The 18856-nt window shown below is 39.8% G+C and overlaps 1 protein-coding gene across 5 annotated transcripts in view; it reads left to right on the top strand.

Moving 5' to 3' along the window:
• vps13b (vacuolar protein sorting 13 homolog B) overlaps nucleotides 1-18856 on the top strand; it is a 265939-nt gene that overhangs the window by 113055 nt on the left and 134028 nt on the right. For all 5 annotated transcript variants that reach the window (XM_079344752.1, XM_079344753.1, XM_079344751.1 and 2 more), the window contains 3 exons: nucleotides 1722-1855; nucleotides 17314-17548; nucleotides 18415-18632. In XM_079344752.1, coding sequence (XP_079200878.1) covers nucleotides 1722-1855; nucleotides 17314-17548; nucleotides 18415-18632 — 587 coding nt within the window. The remainder of the gene's footprint in view (nucleotides 1-1721; nucleotides 1856-17313; nucleotides 17549-18414; nucleotides 18633-18856) is intronic.

The following is an 18856-nucleotide window of genomic DNA, read 5'->3' as shown; positions in this document are numbered from 1 at the left end:
ACTGTATTACAGCACATTTTTTGATTGGCCTAGCAGATTCTCTCTGGGGCAGGACTTTTAACAGCCTGGCCTACCCCCAAAGCCAAAATGTCTTGAAGAAGTGGTTGATCTATCATCCCCTCCGTGGTCTTTTTCAGGTGAAGGTTAGCCATACGGTCCACAGAATAAGGACAATAACCAGGTTTTTGATTAAATTTGCAGCCGAAGGTGGTAAACCTTTGTGGCTGAGCAAAAAGTAATAACCTCATAAAGATTGATGGATTTCTATAGAATGTGACCAAAAGTGGTAAGGTGGTTTTGAAACTTGACAGATGAAGTAGTACAAGGTCTTGGAAATAAAACCGACATGTACCGACATATGAGCCAAAATGTATACTGCATGTTTTATAGAAAATATATAACACTGAGCTATTTGTGTTGACATTGCTTGCAACATACTACACACCCACTTGTGTTTATTATTTTGTCTCTAAAGCAAGTTCTACCAGACTGCTGAAAGTGAGAAAATACAATGGGAATCCAGAAACAATGATGTTTCCCGTTCAAATGATGTATTCCATTAACAAACAGTTAGAGACACGCACACATAAAACATCTCACCTTTGACCTGAGTAGCTTACACGCAGACAAAACATTTTGACCCACATTTTTGGCAAGTTACCATAGCAGCCACAACTAAAGGTAACAAGCCATCCTCTTGGTTGATTGCCTCAGCAGAACACTTTGTTGCCATACCAACCCATGTGCTTGTTTAAGTGATATTTGGGAGCACAGCGTCTGAGGAGGCACAGTGGTGCTGTGACATCACCGTTGTTTCATGACAACAGTGGGATAGAAGTGCTGAGCAAGACAGACCTTTAAATCATGGAATATGTCTTAATATGTCTTTAGAGAAACCCCCTTTCCCTCACCTCTGACGTCTTGATGGCTTTACCATGCACAGACCTCAGGCTAACCTGGTAAAGTGTGTGCTCTGTCTACAGTATGTACCTCTGTGTCAGTCCCTCTGTTCCTGCTTCAGCATATTGCTCTTATATCCAGTACCCCCTCCCTTTACTGTCTGTATTCTTTTCTCGTAAGAACCGTCTTTCAATATTGAACAGTCCGTTTTGACCTTTAGGTTCATGTAGTTGGCTAAGATACTAATAAAGAAGGCTTTTGCTGTGTAATTACGGTGCTTGCCTGTGACCATGAGTTTCAGAACAGATGTGCCCTTCTATAGACCAGAGCAGGACCACAAGGACATCTCATGTCTGGGACCTGTGTGTCTTTGTACATGGTTTTTTCTAGTTCTCATTGTTCTTGTTCTGTTTGTAGTTTTGATAAGATGCCACATGGGCAACATGATGCTTCCTGAATGATGAGCCACTTAAACTCCATATAACATATCACTGTACAGCAAATCAAAATAACAACACATTATAAAGACGTGAATGATTAGTAAACACAATATAGTAAATTTACATTATATACATTTGATTTTTAATTAAATATAACATAATACTCATGTTACTGTAGAGTGATAGATAGATAGATAGATAGATAGATAGATAGATAGATAGATAGATAGATAGATAGATAGATAGATAGATAGATAGATAGATAGATAGATAGATAGATAGATAGATCGATACTTTATTGATCCCGAGGGAAGTTCAATATGTGCTTCAGAACAATTTGTCTAGCAAATCTTTTTGTCTGAATAATGTGTCTCCCCCCAGAATCTCGTCCCCTGTCCATCCCAATGAAGGTGATGCCTGATACGACAGCAGCAGAGGCATGGACAGCCTCAGAGGAGAGAATGAAGGAGCTCATTGCCCATGCTTGGGATGCTGTGAAACGTCTCACTCTACAGGTAACATACTATCTACTATCAAATTATCAGTTACAGTTGTAAAGTGGAAGGTTTTGTAAAGTAGTCCTCTCATGTTGTTGAAAACAAAATGTGTTGCAATATTTCTCTGTATTTTGTTTTTTTTCTAAATTCACACTAAATTTGAATTCTTTCAAATGAGATAGATAGATAGACAGATAGATAGATAGACCGACCTGAAAAGGCCACAAGCCCCACTCCCTGTCCTCATTCTTCTGTTTCTCTAGAGCACTAAGTTTAAGTTAGCTCTGCTTAGCTGTCTCTGTGGTTGTGGTCATATGGCTTCCAAGGACGTCTGATACATGACTAGTGTTTTATGTCCTCTTGTGGCAGGCTTAATTTTCTGGTTGACTGGCTGGCTTGCAGGGTGTCCTTGTCTCTGTTTAAATACCCAACTGCATAGTTGTGCGTAAGTGTTCCCATTGTGTAACTGCTAACTGTAAGTAGAGCCCACATACCGACTAGCCACATCTGAAGTACATCAGGCAGTGCTGACAACTCTCTGAAAGGGGTCCTCTCTGTACAGGAAAACGTAATGGTGTGTGCACATGTGTGTGTCTATGCAAACAGTGCTCATATAGGACATTAATGACGGAGCCACACTCCTCTTTGTATTGTAGGGGTTGGGTTATTTAATCACTTCTAGCTGACAGCGTGTAAATATCATTATTAAGTCACAGAATCACATTTACCAAAACCCTTGATGTTGTATTTGTGTTACTTACATACCATCATTTTTAGGTTGCCACTGTAAACATCACCATATTCAAACTTTACAAACGGGTTTGTATTATTCTTTCTTGGGAAGGTTAATTCACAGCATTAACATCACAGCTCACAGGGTTTCAAAGTAAAAGTTGAAGCAATGAAAATCAGTCTTATTTGAGTTTGGCTTTCTTTGTTCACAAAAAACAATGACCAATGCTGCACAAGTCCAGTCCAACAAGCAACCATTCTCAGTTCAGCTAAATTCTTATTGCTAGGACACGCAAACCTATGTCTGTCAAACATTTAAGAGAGCATGACGCATGTGAATTGAAATAATGCTTCAGACTCCAGGTCCCAGTGAGCTGTTTACAGTACTTCCACAAAAGTTAACTCAACCCTCTAATAGTTTGCTCTGCCCGTCATTGCCTCCACTTTCCTCTGTCCCCTTCGGCTGTTCGACTGGGACCACACCATGTACTGTAGCAGTAATTAGGAAAGAGTTTGTCCTGTTGACATGGGAGTGGAAGCCGACCAAACCGAAGGACCTGACAGCTGGTACCCCAGGCTTTGGATATCCAAAAACTGAAACCACTCTATTTATTTTAGTGTGGTGTAAACAGAATACCTAATGGCTCACACTTATGCTGCACATGTGCCCAATTTGAGATGGAGCGCTTTCTTCGTCTCTTACAGAAGAAAGACTAGCAAGTGGGGGAATGAGATTGGGGCACAAAGGGTTAGAAAAGTAGTTATTATTCCACGGCTGCTGAAGCTACTTAAGGCAGATAAACAGAAAAGGGACTAGTCCTGGTTTATATACTGTAAGTCCTGTTCTTATAGACCGTCAGGTCCTGCGTCCATCAATGCAGTTTGAACTGCTCCACATACTGTAGATGTATTACTGTCACAACTTTTTTGAAAGGGGTTATCATCAAAACTTCCTGTGCCATTAATCCTGGTTTTGGCGTAGGCAGTGCATGTTTTCTATAGAAAAGCGATGCACCTTAGTGTTTTCAGTTCTCGTTATCCTAGACGCCCTCAATGGGCTAGACTTCTTATATCAGCCTTGTAAGCATCAATGGAGGAGGAGAGACTTGTCTGAATCTTCTTTCCGCGCAAACAGTTTCTGTTTCTGAGTCTGGAGCTGCTGCTAATGCATGGTCATGATTCCTTTACATTGCTTTATGCTCTTGCTGAATTTCTATGATTAAAAGCAAATAATAAGCATAGGGAGCAGTTTAATGACTGTGGTCTGCCAACCTTTGTATCTTAGCAACAGTAAGCACCAGTCTGACGCTGAGGTCATGAGGACTGCAAGCGTAACAAGCAGTGAATGGGCGTGGGCCCTCATGATCTGAAACGTTCTTCTTTTTTTAAAGATTGATTTTTGGGCTTTTTGGGCCTTTATTGGAGAGATGGGATAGTGGATAGAGAAGGAAACCAGGGAGAGATAGTGGGGATTGACATGCGGGAAAGGAGCCACAGAATGGATTCAATTCTGTTTTGCCAGGTTAAGGACGACAGCCTTCATATATGGGACATGTACACTAACCACTGCGCCACATGATCTGATTGTTAAACATTAATTATTTCCTTAAGATTCAGACTGGGCGTGTGTTAACGACAGTTGATTAGAGAATAATGGTCAAAGAGAGTACAAGGAACAGGAGATGAGGTGTTTCTTTCAGTTATTGTCTGAGACAAACGGATGGCAGCGAGAATAAGCATGTCATCAACTCTTTCTGTTTACAGAATTTGCCATGAAATCCTCTTTATATCATACCTTTCTATCTCAATTAAAGACAAAGTAATGCACTACTGCACTTCATTCTGTTTGATATCAGTTCTCATATCTTATCCATCATTGCACAACGGTCACTCTATTCTTTCAGTATCATCTTTTTTATATAACTCGTCTTGTTCTACTATGTGCCATGCACCACTATCACTTTATTATTTAGTATCTGCCTACTTGCACATAGCTTTATTTCATACATTTATTTCTTATTTACTACACTATAGTTCTGTTTACTACTGCATATTAGTCTGTTCATGTCTTTACTCCGCTGTCCACTTATACCTTCTTTTTTATATCTAACTTTATTATTTTGTCTTTTAACTTTGTACTTACATCTTGACACTTTATTCTTTTTGTTGACACTTTATCTTTGGTTAAACTTTTAGTATAGCTGCACTGTCGTTCATTTACTGCTCTATCCCCGGGGACAATTTTTTTTTTTTTTAATTGAACTGTTTTGAAAAAGTAAGCTTTGATTGTCTTTGGTGCTGCATCAGGCATGCTTAGGGTAAAATGTATCTAAATCGATGAGTCTCATATCAGTCCCTTTAACCAAACCACAGAAGGTGTTCTGAGCCATTGTTCCATTATGACTGACTGCAGTGTATGTCTCTCTCTCTCTGTTTATGAGACCATCTTCATTAAACTCATAAGGAATGACAGGCAATTATCAGCCTGCAGTGAAATGACAGAAAACATTATCGTAATTTAATGTAAACATTAAAGAAGTGCACTGTATAATATATGGTCAGTGGTTGTTGGCCTACCGCTGTAGTTTATTCTCACTAGATCTGTGTACTGAAGTCTGCTCTTATGTTTTGTGTAAAATTGGGGTGTATTGTTATATCTTTGAAATCTGAATGTGTTATAGCTATGTAACAAGCATTTAAGAAAATCAAGAAAACAATTTGAATTCCACAAAAAATAGAAATACTGCTACAGGTTTAGTAAAGTCTCAGGGACACGCCATCGAAACTGAGCCAATCAGGCCCAAGATTGTTAAACATGTTTGACTTTAAGAACATTAAAAGAACACATTTTGTGCACAGTGTGGGAGAGATATAGTTGTGTGTTTCCATGTTTGGACAGACTTTCATGACCAACTCTCATGGTGTCATTTAATGCTGTAATATGTGTGGGTGGTGTTTTAGTATTCACTGCTCATTAGAACCTGAAAGCAGTGCAGCACTTGCCTAAGTTGTGACCTGACCAGAGGTTCCTGGCACATCTTACTGTGGCCACTTGCCTGAAGCTGTACTTTATTCTCTTCGTCTAAGTATTTGTGTTTCTCATTTCATTCTCCACACCTCCAGAACCCCCCCATCTATGTTTTTACAACTCATGTCTGCTTCAGTGTGATTCATCTCCAGCTCATTGTCTTCTTAACTTTCTCTCCCACTGCTCAACCGTACCCCTGTAGTTTGTCATCTCCTCCTCCCAGCCCCATTCTCCCCAAGGGCACCCATGTTCTCACTTTGGCTGATAATAGTTCCCAGTGACTAGGATGGTCATTCTATTTCAGGAATTCTGCAATAATTCTGTCTATTTAACACATGGATCTGTTCAGTGCTGGCAAAGTAGCATGTTGCTACCAAAACTGAAATGGGATCTGCTGAAACAGAGAGACCGTTGCCATGGAAAAATGAAGTAACACTGCTCCCTGCAGCTGCCATGAATTAATGAGTTGAATATTTTTGAAAGGAAAAAAAGGGAGGAGAAAAAGCAGTGGGGTAGAAAAGGTAAAATGATGTAAATACAATGGAAGCAAATATGAAGGAGAAAATTAGGCAAAAGGTTTATATGAATCCAAAAAGAAAGTGACAGAGGGATAGAACAGAGGATCATGTGTCCATGTGTATGCTTGGTGTGGCTCAGATGTGAGCTGGCCAGATGGTTTTCATGAACAGGATCTGACCCCTGACTGGAGCGTCTTTTGCATGCACACTTCATCCTCTGACCCGTTTCCTCCACCCTATCAGCCCTCCAACCAACACCCCATCTTTCCTGTTAGTCAGATCCCCAAACTTCCATTTAATTTGAAATGAATTTGTATGTCACCTTAACGTGGTTCTTTGTGTATTGTGGTTACACATGGCCAACTTTTACACCTTAAAAGACGTGTTACAAACCTTGTGTGCTCGCTTACAGTAGATACTGCAACTTCAGCTGTTTGTGCGAGGGTGAGTACATGATTCATGATTATGAGTGGAAACATTTAAATCAATTCACAATTCTGGCCATGATTAGGGCTAAAGCTACACATTGGGAGATTTGATCATTTGTTTAATCTTGAGACAGTTATATCAGAACAAATAGGTACTACACTAACTTAACTTCATATGTACCATAATTACCCACACAATCCCCATTACATTTAAAAATGTTCCACAATAAATTCTTCACATTCTTCAAAAACAAATCTTTATTTATCTAGTTGAAGCTAAGAGTCATTTTTCATCCTCAGCATGGTTACTTGTCAATGTTTAGAAACACAGAAAATGATTTTGCAGTTCCTTTTTATGTTTTATGTAAAAAGTTCACTATTGATGAGTGGAGGAGCAAACAGGAATGTGTTTAAGAAAATGACAGAACAAGAACAAGTACTCCTTTTTATTAAGTATCCACAAGTATGACAAAACACAGGAGGCAGAGAGCACATTAGAATACTCAAATTACAGGGAGGATGCAGCGGAGGCACTTAGGGAATATAAAGAGGAGAGTGAGAGAAAGGCTGAACATTGTCTGCTTCTAAAACACTCGACCCTCTGGTTTTGCTTGGTTGTGTAGGTCTCTGTCTGTATGAGCGTGCTGTCCTGCAGACAGGAGGGTTCATGTGCATAGGTTGCTGTTCCATCATGTGCTGCTGTATCAATACACCAATGACTTCACAGCAATCATAGACACATACTTATTTGACCCTCTCACTGGGTCATGCTGGAAAGTCCTCACAAGGTCCTCTGGTGTCTGTAACCTCTTGAACCTCAGAGGTCTAGACATCTTGAACTGTTTTGTTATTTGAAATAAAATCCACAGCAGCGAACATTTCAAGACAGGGATTTTTAAAAATTATTATTCTGAGAAAAAGTTGTGATTATTTTTCACCCCATTGTCTGAATGTGAGATTAGTCTAGTTGAATTATTGGAGCATGCAGCCATCCTATATCTAAAGACCAGAGGGAAGCCGTTTCCATTAACAGACTACTTATGTCTACTAGCTTACTTGATTTGGTCACACTTGATGAATCAGTTGTGGTAAATATTAATGATTGAAAGGATGTCATTGTCATACATCCTAAGCCCCGTTTCCACCAAGCGGTCCAGTATGAATCAATACAGTTTGGTACGGTTTGGTTCGCTAAAGCCAATCGTGCCCTATTTGGTAGGGGGCATGTAAGCCAGATGCCGATAGGCGTGTAGCTACGTAATAGCATTACACGATAGCATACTATCAGCTGACCCGCTAATAAATTCAACAAAGGAGAAAAACATGACACAAACCACCAACGATGGAAGGACATCCATCAGTTCATCTACTTTGTCACTGGCACTTGGCTTTTTATTACAAAACACAATCAAGCTTTGTTTCAGAGAAGGCTGTGTGCCTCGAGGAGAAACACAGACGACAAAACAATCGACTGGGTATTTAAACATGTTGGAGTTGTGTTTGCTGCTGTCACACGGAAAGTGATGAACATATACCCCTATCTTAACATATTACCCCCCCTTGACCGTAGTCTTCTCAGACAAAACCTAGAATTCCACTCATGACTACCCTCTCCTTGTGCATCTTCAACTCAAGTTTGGCTTGGCCATCCCTCAGACCCATCTGTAGTTGCTCACCATGCTGGGGTAGTTAAGGTGGGATTGTTTGAGATCAGGGGAGCAGGCAAGGCTGGCCAGGCCAACCACGCTCCTAAGGCCACTGTTGGATCAATAAACCCAGCGATCAAAGTTGCAATTAACCCACTGCGCTAACACAAACAGCCAGGCCAGCAGAAACAAACAAAGCCTTCATGTCACCTAAAGCGTTTATTTTTGCAGATTTCCACCTCAGCCGTGGAGGCCTCCAGTGCTTGTCAGCTTCTGTAAGCAGTGTAAGAAGAGAGGAATGCAGGGCCACAGGGATGGCTGGCTGCCTGGCTGTGCTGTTATGCCAGGCCGCAAGCTTATTGTTTGTGGTGGCATGTGGGTGATCCAGCCTATCTTTTGTCAGGAAGCATCACGCTTAGATTCTTTTCTCTTTGACACGCGGGACGAAAGCTACTTCCTGAGGTTTCAAATCCTAATTCCTAATTGTTGTAAATCCATGCACAACAACACACATCTGCACAGTGTCTTCTTAAGATACACACATTAATCATGTTAATTCACAGGGAGACACTATTTACACTATTTTTTAAACTATTTACTATCACACTCACTATTCCAAACGTGTTTTTGGACAGGTTTGAATGCAAGAGGATATGCTGAAGAAGTGGGAGCAGAAGGTTAACGGTGGGTGGGGTATCCAGAGAGATGGGACGAGGGCTGAGAGGGTTGGGGGTAGTGCTCTATAGACCTTCTGTTCATCTGAATAGCCACTTAGGAAACACAGTGTCCCGTCTGGTGCACGGACAGGAAGATTACATTTGGAAAGGTATCAGGTTTTTAAAAACAAAAGGATGTGTTTTCCGTTTGCTGCTGATCTCTCCACTGAGATTTTCCTGCTCCGGAGTTGCAAATGTTTTCACCCGGGATGGTCGGAGGGTGTTTCTAATTTCCTTCCCTCTATCTCTCGGTGATCTCCTGTGTGGAGCTGCTTGTTTATAGTGGGGAAAAAAGAGAGAACTGTGAAAACACAAAACAGAAAATGTGTCAGTACCTCTAAGTTAAAATAAGTGTATGTTTGTATTTATTTAACATTTTATGGTTCATGAAAAGATGAACATGGCCTACTTGGGTTTTTGCTCTGCTGAGGTCTGTACAGATACGGGCCTGCAGGTTTTTCTTTCCAACAGTGATATGAAAACAATAAGCCTAACAACGGATGTTACCACAGTGCAACAGGACAAGTATTTCACTGCAAGGGTCAAAGTAAGATGTCTTTGATGTGGCGTTAGAGTTATACCAAGACAACTACACATGTTGCTGCAAACGTTCCTTAAGAGTTGGCACCAGAGAATCATAATAAGGTTTCTAGATTTTTGTTTTATGGGCGCTGTTTGGACAAGCAGAGTTCTTCAGTTCAACAAAGAGAACTTTCACACAGAAAAACTGAACACAGGTTCATATTTGGCGTTTAGAAAAAAAACTAATTTACAAATCTGAGCACTTAAAGTAATTTTCTCCTCTGTTTTATGACTTAATATAATAATAATAAATAAATCTGTATTTTATGTCAGACAGAATGGTATTTTTACCTTTTCTGCAATGGTTCTGTGAAAGCCTGACAAATTAACTACATTTTGATCAATGGATTTACTCCACAGAGTAGACGCGATGTCTTCAGTCTGTCTCGTCGTTTTGTCATTTATAGGGAAGGATCAGCGGATCCTAAGAGCCTCCTGTGGTTATATTGGCCTTCTCCACATTGCCCCAACCTTTTAAAGCCTAAGTGTGTTTGGTCCGCAGCTTCCTCTCTATTTGAACCTTCTCTATCAGATCAACCATTCCCACAAAAACTCAAAGGAGAAATGCTTCAAAAGACAAATCATACACTCCCTGTTCGAAGTAGAAGTGAGGGGCACATGTTAAAGGGTATTAGGACTTACCGATTTGAAACAGGATCCACACACGTGGCTGGATCCTGAACATACTGTAATCTCAATGAGTAGGGAAGTGATCAAAATTAAACAAAGTGAATGTGTCACAACAATGGAATGTTCCTATTTTTAGAACTCTGTGATGTGGTACCGGGCAGGGATACAAAAGAAGTAAACCAAAAAGTGTATATTTAGCTATCCTACCATTTAAAAGAAACACTCTTGCAATAATCAGAATATAGATTTACCATTACCAGCTGTAATTCTCATCTGTCTTCGAAATAGTTTTGTTTGTTTTTCTCTTGACTGCTTCCTGGTGCATAATCCAGATTTTGCTTTAGTGATTGTAGATCAAAGTGTTCAAGATTCTTGTTCATTAAGAGGTCTAAGAGGAAGGGCTCATGGTCTAAATCTAAGGATTTTGGTCACCCACTTAATTGCCAGGCTGTCACTCAAAACCCACTGGCACTGTCACTCATGGGGCCATGGGATGTTTTATTGAATCCTGTGTTTGAATACTGAATTTTATACACAGCTGATGAACCCCTGATGTCCCCTGATGGCTTTGTTCTGTGTGTTCCCTTAATTTTTCCGAAAGAAGGAGCAAGATGCTATCTATTAAATGATCAGCTCTACATAACACTACATGATTTGCTCTTTTCTTACAAAGAGAAGTATAACTTTATATTTCGAACAGTGTCAAGACAACTGAGTGTTTTGCTGTTTCAGGTGCCATCCTTCAGAGGTGGTAAATGAAACACTGCACTATTGATACAGAATCAACGCCGATATTAAAACCAGTCATGGTAAGGGTTGATATCTCAGAGCAGCATTTGTTCGGGGGGGATGTTAACTCAGGTGCTTTGGCTTGAGACCATGTCCATTCTTAATCAGAATGTACCTAGTTTATCTTTGAACTCTTAAAAGGGATGAAATGATCTGGGATTTTGAGTTCATATTCCGTTTTTAATGCATTGTATTGTGGACATGTACGCGCACGTGTGTGCGTTTTTGTGTAGTGAGTGTGTGAGTGTGTGTGTGTGTGAGAATGAATCTACTTTATGAATGCGTTGGTATGTAATTCGAGCATGTTTTCACAGTTAAGGCTCGGCACGTGTAGCCTCATAAGGAGCCAATTGGCTTCAATCTCTTTTCTAACTGAGATTTCCTGGTCAAAATTATTTCCGTTGTTTAAGAAGTTCAGGAATGGAGTGTGCTGCAAGTGATAAACGCTCTGTCTGAATACAGATGCAGACAAATAGTCACATTGACCCTGCATTTTTTTTCCAGACTGAGGGATCTGTCATTAGAAGTATTAGGTAGGCTTCAATTCCAATCTAAATCCTTAGTGCAACCATGAGTACATCTCAAAATAATAATAAAAAAGATGTTTTAATCAACAAAATGATTAAAAGATAGTAAAATGATATTCACTTCTACACTGCTTTACTAGTCTGGTCAGGAGACCACTCAAACCACTTGAAAAGACTGCCGAAATTCATTATTTCCCACTTCAATTCATACACTGATGACAGAGGCTGTTATGCAAAGTGCCAAAAGCAGCACATCAGGATTAAATGTAATTGCATTCATTTGAGCCAGCCAGAATTTCTCACCCTTTCAGGAGAAATTGGGGGTGCAGTTTCTTGCCTAAAACGTCAGCCTATCACTGCCAACGATCAAACCATTAAACTTCCAGTTGGGACAACATCCTGGACCGTTAACCAACAATCCCTATACACACATTAGCCCTCTCAAAAGTGCTTTACAACCCCCTGCTGTATGTATTGTTTGCGTTACCTGAGTTATTTTCAGAATCTTTGTATGTCGTTTTTACTGCAATTTTATTCCCCATTACAGCATCATGAAGCCCAGAAAGGGTGAAGTTGAATAACAGATATTCCACACCAATCATCCTCTTGCTTTCCTGGATTATTTTTTCCTGTTTCTATTTTTGAATTGATTTAACAATTTTCCTTTGCTGCCTTGGAAACTCTTTGAAGGGTTCCCCCCTTTCAGAAAGCTGAGCCCTGAATGACTTGGAAGAACAGTCAGATGCTGCCAGAGTGGCTCCCTGCCTTTCAAGCATGTGACAGACCAAACTGAATTTAAGGTCAGCCTGGCATACCTGTCACTTTTCCTGTCCTGTCATAGGACATTGTACATACTTTCTCTCTTTCACACATGCATGCACTTACAAACAGAAACCTGGCATGGCCTTCAGCTCGCAGTAGGGGGATTTTGTGACACAGGCTAACTGCTCCCACTGCTGTGTTTATGGCCTGTTACAGAGCTGTTATACAGAATTGTGTAAAATACCAAACATGACCCTGCACAGCCTCATCTGAACTTTCACATCTATAGAAGTGACAGGAAACATGCTCTCACTCTAGATGAACATTGCTTTTTCTGTACCTGTTCCATAATAGTGGGCACAGTCTTCCAGCGTCCTGAGATAGACAGAAGGACATATGCAGAGGAGAATGGATTATGGAATCACAAAGAGACTCATACTGTAGCCAATCAGGAGAAAGAACTCTTAATGGTTTTGGCGTTTTCTGACCTCACACTATTTCTCTCGTTGTCAGTGCTTTAAATCAGTGTCAGTGCCCGTTCTTGACCTTTGTTACCCCAGTTGACTTTGGGGTTTTTTTGTACTTTTAGATGAAGCAAAATCATTTTGTTGTACAACTGTATAATGACAATAAAAGCATTATTTTCTATTCTCTTTGTTTGTATACTGTAGGACTTCTCTTTTAATAATAATGCAATTTATTTATTTGCGCCTTTCAGGACACACAAGGACACTACACAAAGATCAACATTAAATATCAGAATACAAAAAGATATATTTTGTTAAAGTGAGTAGACAATCTTGAACTGGGAGCCAGTGGTGTTGCTGTCGGATGGGGGTGATGTGATGGTATGAGTGGGTTTTGAGAGGGTTTTGGTGACAATCAGGGCAGCAAAGTTTTGAACCAGTTGGAGCTTGTGAAAGGAACTTATGAGCGCGGCTGAAAAGGAGAGAGTTGCAGCAATTAATCCAGGAGGTGACAAAGCTATAGACATGAATAAAAGCAGTATGTGGCGTGAGGGAGGGGCGGAGTCAGTTGATGTTACGTAGATGGAAGTATGCAGGTGTCATTAATATGGGATCGGAATGATAGTGTGCTATCGAGGATGTCACTCCGGCTCTTAACCTGTAGGGAGGGGGAAACTGAGGAGCTGTCAAGAGTGAGGAATTTAGTGCCAAGATTAGAAAGGCTTTCGACGACCATTTACTTTATTTATTAATTGCTTTTTTCAGACAGACAGACAGACAGACAGACAGACAGACAGACAGACAGACAGACAGACAGACAGACAGACAGACAGACAGACAGACAGACAGACAGACAGACAGACAGACAGACGGATGGACTTTATGGGAAATTGTGGCGTTACAGCAGCAGGACATCAAACACACACACAATGTTAGTAACAAGACAATATAGCATGGAATACAAAATAGAAGAGCATTAAAAATGTACACAATAAGAGCAAGAATAAGAATAATGTATACAGGATAACAGGATTTCACTTAAACATTCCAACTCGTCAAAAAAATTGGAGAAATTACCTTTGACATTTGTAAGTCATGTTTAACTGAATGTGAAACATACTTAGCAGGAGTAGATGAACATTTGCAAAAAAATAAAAAACTGATGGCAGTTGTAAGCAGTATTGATATAAGAGCAAAAGTAAGTGATACATATGATATAATAAAGTACAATATTGACAAAAGACAGTTGGCAGCGAAACGTGTTGACTGTAATGATGAATAGACAGGACATATGAAGTGAGCTTCAATGATACCTATATTAAAGATCTTAAGTGTAGACAAGTTAGCAGTAGAAACTATTGACTATAACGATGGGTACACAGACGGATAAAGTGAACCTCAGTGATGCATATATTAAAGTGTAGACAAGTTAGGGCAGTTAGCAGCTGAACTATTAGCTAGAACGATAATGATGAGTAGACAGACCGATGAAGTGAACTTGAATGCAGAGATAATAGACTTAACATGAGCCGAAAGAAGTGACAGAGATGATCATGATGACAGCTCTCTGCTTGCAACAGGTGACCTGTTGTACAGGGTTATGACATTTGGTAGGAATGATTTCCTGTATCTGTCCTTGTGGCAGTGGAGTTGAACCAGTCTGTTAGAGAAGCTGCTCCGCTGGCTGTCCAGTAGGTGTTGCAGAGGGTGACCAGGATTATCCATAATGGATACCAGTTTGTTCAGAGTCCTCCTCTCAGTCACCACTACAAAAGAGACCAGCTTCCAGCTTTTCCCTTGTTCTCTATGCTGTATTCCTAGCGTCTGCGTGATTTGAAGTAAAACGCACATCTTTGGCTGCAGCTTCTGGTCCCCACTGCTTGGAATATCAGGTTCACATTCAAACTCTCCTCTGAAGAGAAAAGCAAATGTTGGCTCTGATGTTCGCTCATCACGTTCAAAGGGAATCTAAGCACTGTTGTCATTGTGAATTACACCATGTTGTTTGTGGGTTTTTTGTGGCTCATATTAATTGCCACCAAAAGTGAAGAAAAGGAGAAAAGAGCCGACTAAAGATACGTTTAATATCAACCTCATTTAAGATAGACAGGCTATTTTCTTTTCCATTACATCGAGCCATTTAAAGCATCTTGAGCCTTTCTGCTATAGTGTAAACTTCCAGAAACAGTGGTCGCTATGCCCAGTGGATGCCATTCAATTGTTTAACTTTTTCCTCTGTTGTCATCTGTGAGATGTTATCTCATTATTTTTAGCTTTTCACTGTGTGATGTGGCAAGTCTGTAGTTACATCATCTTCTTGTTGTGTGTTGCCATGGGGAACAACAGCAAAGCATTATATAGTCATAAGCAAACACCATCAGGGGGTATTACGTTATGTTTAATTGTACACATTGACACAAGCAATTTTGGTATTAACTTACACCGTAGGGGCCATTTCTATGTGCTCTATAGTTGAGGAAGCTTTCTTAATACATATACTTGAGGCAAAAGCTATTCATACCCAAAAGGTCTCTTTCATTCACATTTGTCCATCTAATACAATTGCCAAGTATTTTTTTTTTTTACTTTTTTGCAAGATATGAAATAAATATTATTGTATCTGTGTCTTCTCAAAATGAGATGGTCTGGCTCTCTTAAAGGCAGAGTTGGTAATATTAAAAAAAAACTAGCATGATTTTGAAAGTAGCATCCTCTTTGTTCACCATATTCACCTACCCTCCCCTCGGCGCTCCCTAAAAAGCCACGCCCCTCACCAACATGCACGAGCACCATATGTCCAGAAGCAGATTTCAGCTCATGCTTTGAGTTTGGGCTCGTACATGCATGAGGTAGAGAGGCTTAGTTGGTTTATGAAAAAATGAACATCCGACATTGGTCAAAGTTTTTAAAGGCTTACAGCTGCTACAGATGGTGGAGTTTCTTTTTCAGAGTACATAAGAGCTTAATTACTCTCAGGACATAAATACAATTTCAATTAATAACTTAAAAAGTGTATCTGGAGGAAATTACTTACCCTGCCTTCAAGTTATTATCGGGTGAAGTTTAGAGTTTATAATTGTTTGTGTGATAAAAACACATATATAAACAATGGAATCAAAATTGAAATGTATGAGAAATAGACTTAAGCTTGTATAGCACATGTAAAGTGATCATCAGGATAAACTAATTCCATAAATACACATTCATACACCAATGTAGCATAAGCATGTTGGGGTAAAGTGTCTTTCCCAAGGACAGATCGGACATGTGAGATCGAACCCTCGACTTTACAGCTAAGAGAAGACCGACTCTTGCTGAGTCACAGCCGCCCTCAACTATTCAAATTTATAAAAGAAGCTCAAGTAACTGAAGTAGCTTTTGTTATTGATTTAAAAAATCCGTTTGCTGTGCTCAAAAGTGATACTTTTTGAAAACCAAATGTTTAAGAATGAAACTTTTTTTTTTTTTTAAAGTTGACATTGAATAGAAATCATTTTCTTACCTTTTGACACGTTGATAGCCAATGGATGGAAAATCAGACACATTTCAAAATGTTTTTTTGGCTGACATAAATTATTGAGCTAACTTTCAGGTTAACTGACTTGCATTGTTTTTTTTTTATATTATAATAACAAAAGCCATACTATGCATTAATTGATGTTCATGGCTATGTCCTTATGATCTTCATACTGACAGGCCCATTTATTGAATATCAGCTAATACAGTTGTTTAAAAAATGTTCATGATGATAGAAGACCCAAGCAGGAGAAGAAGTAAGGTGTTATTATGTGAAATATGGCGTATAACTAAACCAAGAGGTCCAGCAGGAGAGCATTAGCCTCAGGCAGTGAGCTCAGGGTGCAGACCAAAGTCACAGTGTCAAACCCAAGGGTTTCCGTGTGTCTGCCTGCTTTACAGCTTAACTCTGCTAAAATCTGCAGCAGACTAGGCAGTGTCAGTGGATTTTCTCCCTGCGTGTTGGCACTTAAAAAGGCTAAAGCTTTATGTGTCAGTGTGCAGAAGCGTTCGGATTTCAAACTAGTCTTTGAAGAGTAATCAAAAGAGGAAGCAGCGTGAGATGGCTGTGAAACAATATCCGTCCCTTTCTATTTTTCTCTTCAACTCTTTTTCTCTCAATCCAAGTCTTCTTTTTTTTGATCAGTTTCTGCCTTTCTTGCACTCCCTCTCAACTCTCATCAAAGTTTAGAGAAATGGCCTCCATATACAGGGTTGTCAGAGGCAAAACATCGATCTGTATGTGATCCTAGCAGAATGCAGTCCAAGTTTTAATGTCAAGTCTAAGTACTGTGTTTTGCTTGTATGTACTGTATGTATGTATGTGTTTGTTGTGCATCAAATGCAGATTTACTATATACACACACACACACACACACACACACACACACACACACACACACACACACATATATATGTATAAACATATACATATATAAATATATAAAATATTGAGATTCAAACACTAAGAATGTAACCTCTCTGTCAAAGTTAACCATTAAAACAGAGATTTTTATTATGAAAGAAAGTGGCTGATTGAGGCCGAGCCAGTTTTGTGGACAGAGATACAGTTGAGTGACATGAAATTGGTTAATGGAATGAAATAAGTATTTTTCTTTTTCTTGTCCCTCTCAAGCTGGAGCTTCAGTCGTGCTGTGTGTTCCTGCCTAATGACAGCTTGGCCTCCCCAAGCACCATCATCTCTGGTGACATTCCTGGCACCGTCCGTAGCTGGTACCACAACCAAGCCTCCATGCCTGGGACACTTGTAGTGTGCCTTCCACAAATCACTGTCCTTAGTGCTGGCCACAAGCACATGGAACCCCTGCAAGAGCTTCCCTTTGTGGTCTCCAAACCCATCTTGGATGAAGGTTGGTTTTTTGCGAATAAATCCGAAAGAAATCAAAACTTCAGTTAGAATGGATGAAATGATGAGGTCACATAAGCTATCCATATATATCCTAGATTGGCCATATGCCCCAGTGTCAAAGTACTGTATTTATCTGAAAGTTATTTGAGAAATCAAAAAGTTACAATTTTAAAAACAATGAACCTTCTACATGTATTAGACAATGCCTTATAATGGATGGGAAAGTCTACTTAGCTTGTATTACAAAACATTTGTCCTATAGAAATAATTAAAGTGAATGTTTTTGTTATAATATTAGGCTACATAAGGCAAATTCTTCATCATTACGCTCGTTTCAACACTGAGTAAACCTTTGACCCACGACTGCACATTTACCATGGCAAAGGACAAACAAATGTACGGAGAGGACTTTGAGAGATAGCTCTTGCACATGTGGTGTGCACACCTGGTAGAGTGGGACCTAAGCAGCACTCAGATGAATAACCAATGTTTTCTCTTGAGAAGGAAAGGGGGGCGGGGGGCATAGTCCTTTTTCTTTTTTTTCCTCTCAACACTTCAGTGACATCATCATTAGGCATACTGATTTCAGAAGTTGGGAACAAAAGCAGCAGGTTTTTTTTAAGATTGTTCTACCAGGGTTTACAGTTAACAAGTTCTCCTTGTGTTGTCTTGTTTCAAACTCAGAGTTTTAGAATCTGCTAATTGAGTATAATATTATTTTTGAGAGAGGATCCAACTATGTTGTAACTTCACACGACTTTCTTTCTCATCCCTTATGCTCCTCTTTTTCTCTGCGTGTTGCATTTTTTATCCTCTTGCTGATTTTTTAAGCAACCTTACTTTACCTTTTCCTATTTGCATCACCAGGTGATGCTTTCCCTTGGACAGTTAGCCTGAGTCAGTTCAGTGTGTACACATTGCTGGGACAGCAGCGAAGCCTAAGCCTGCTGGAACCTATGGGCTGTACTTCCACACTGGCCATCACATCCCATAAGCTGCAGAGCTGTTCCGAAGGAAGACACTCCTTTGTTGTTTGCCTCCATGTTGATCTGCAGCCCATCCACGTCAAGTGCTCCAACCCGCAGGTTAGTGAGACAGTCCTGAATGTCATAAAGAAGTCATCTGATTTTTATGAATATTTATACAAATCATCCCCTTGTAAACTTCTCTGAAATATGACCACATCAGCCTTGGCAGGAGCGTCCTTGCTCTGCATGATTTTCTGATAGAGATTGACTCCCATAAACAAACTGCCTCATCTTCTTACTTAATATAATTTTCATAGAAATTAAAATGTAAACTACAGAGT

This window comes from Symphodus melops, assembly GCF_947650265.1.
Source record: "Symphodus melops genome assembly, chromosome: 5".
Classification (NCBI taxonomy): domain Eukaryota; kingdom Metazoa; phylum Chordata; class Actinopteri; order Labriformes; family Labridae; genus Symphodus; species Symphodus melops.
Note: the sequence above shows the minus strand (reverse complement) of the source record. Positions and strands in the feature narration are given on the sequence as shown.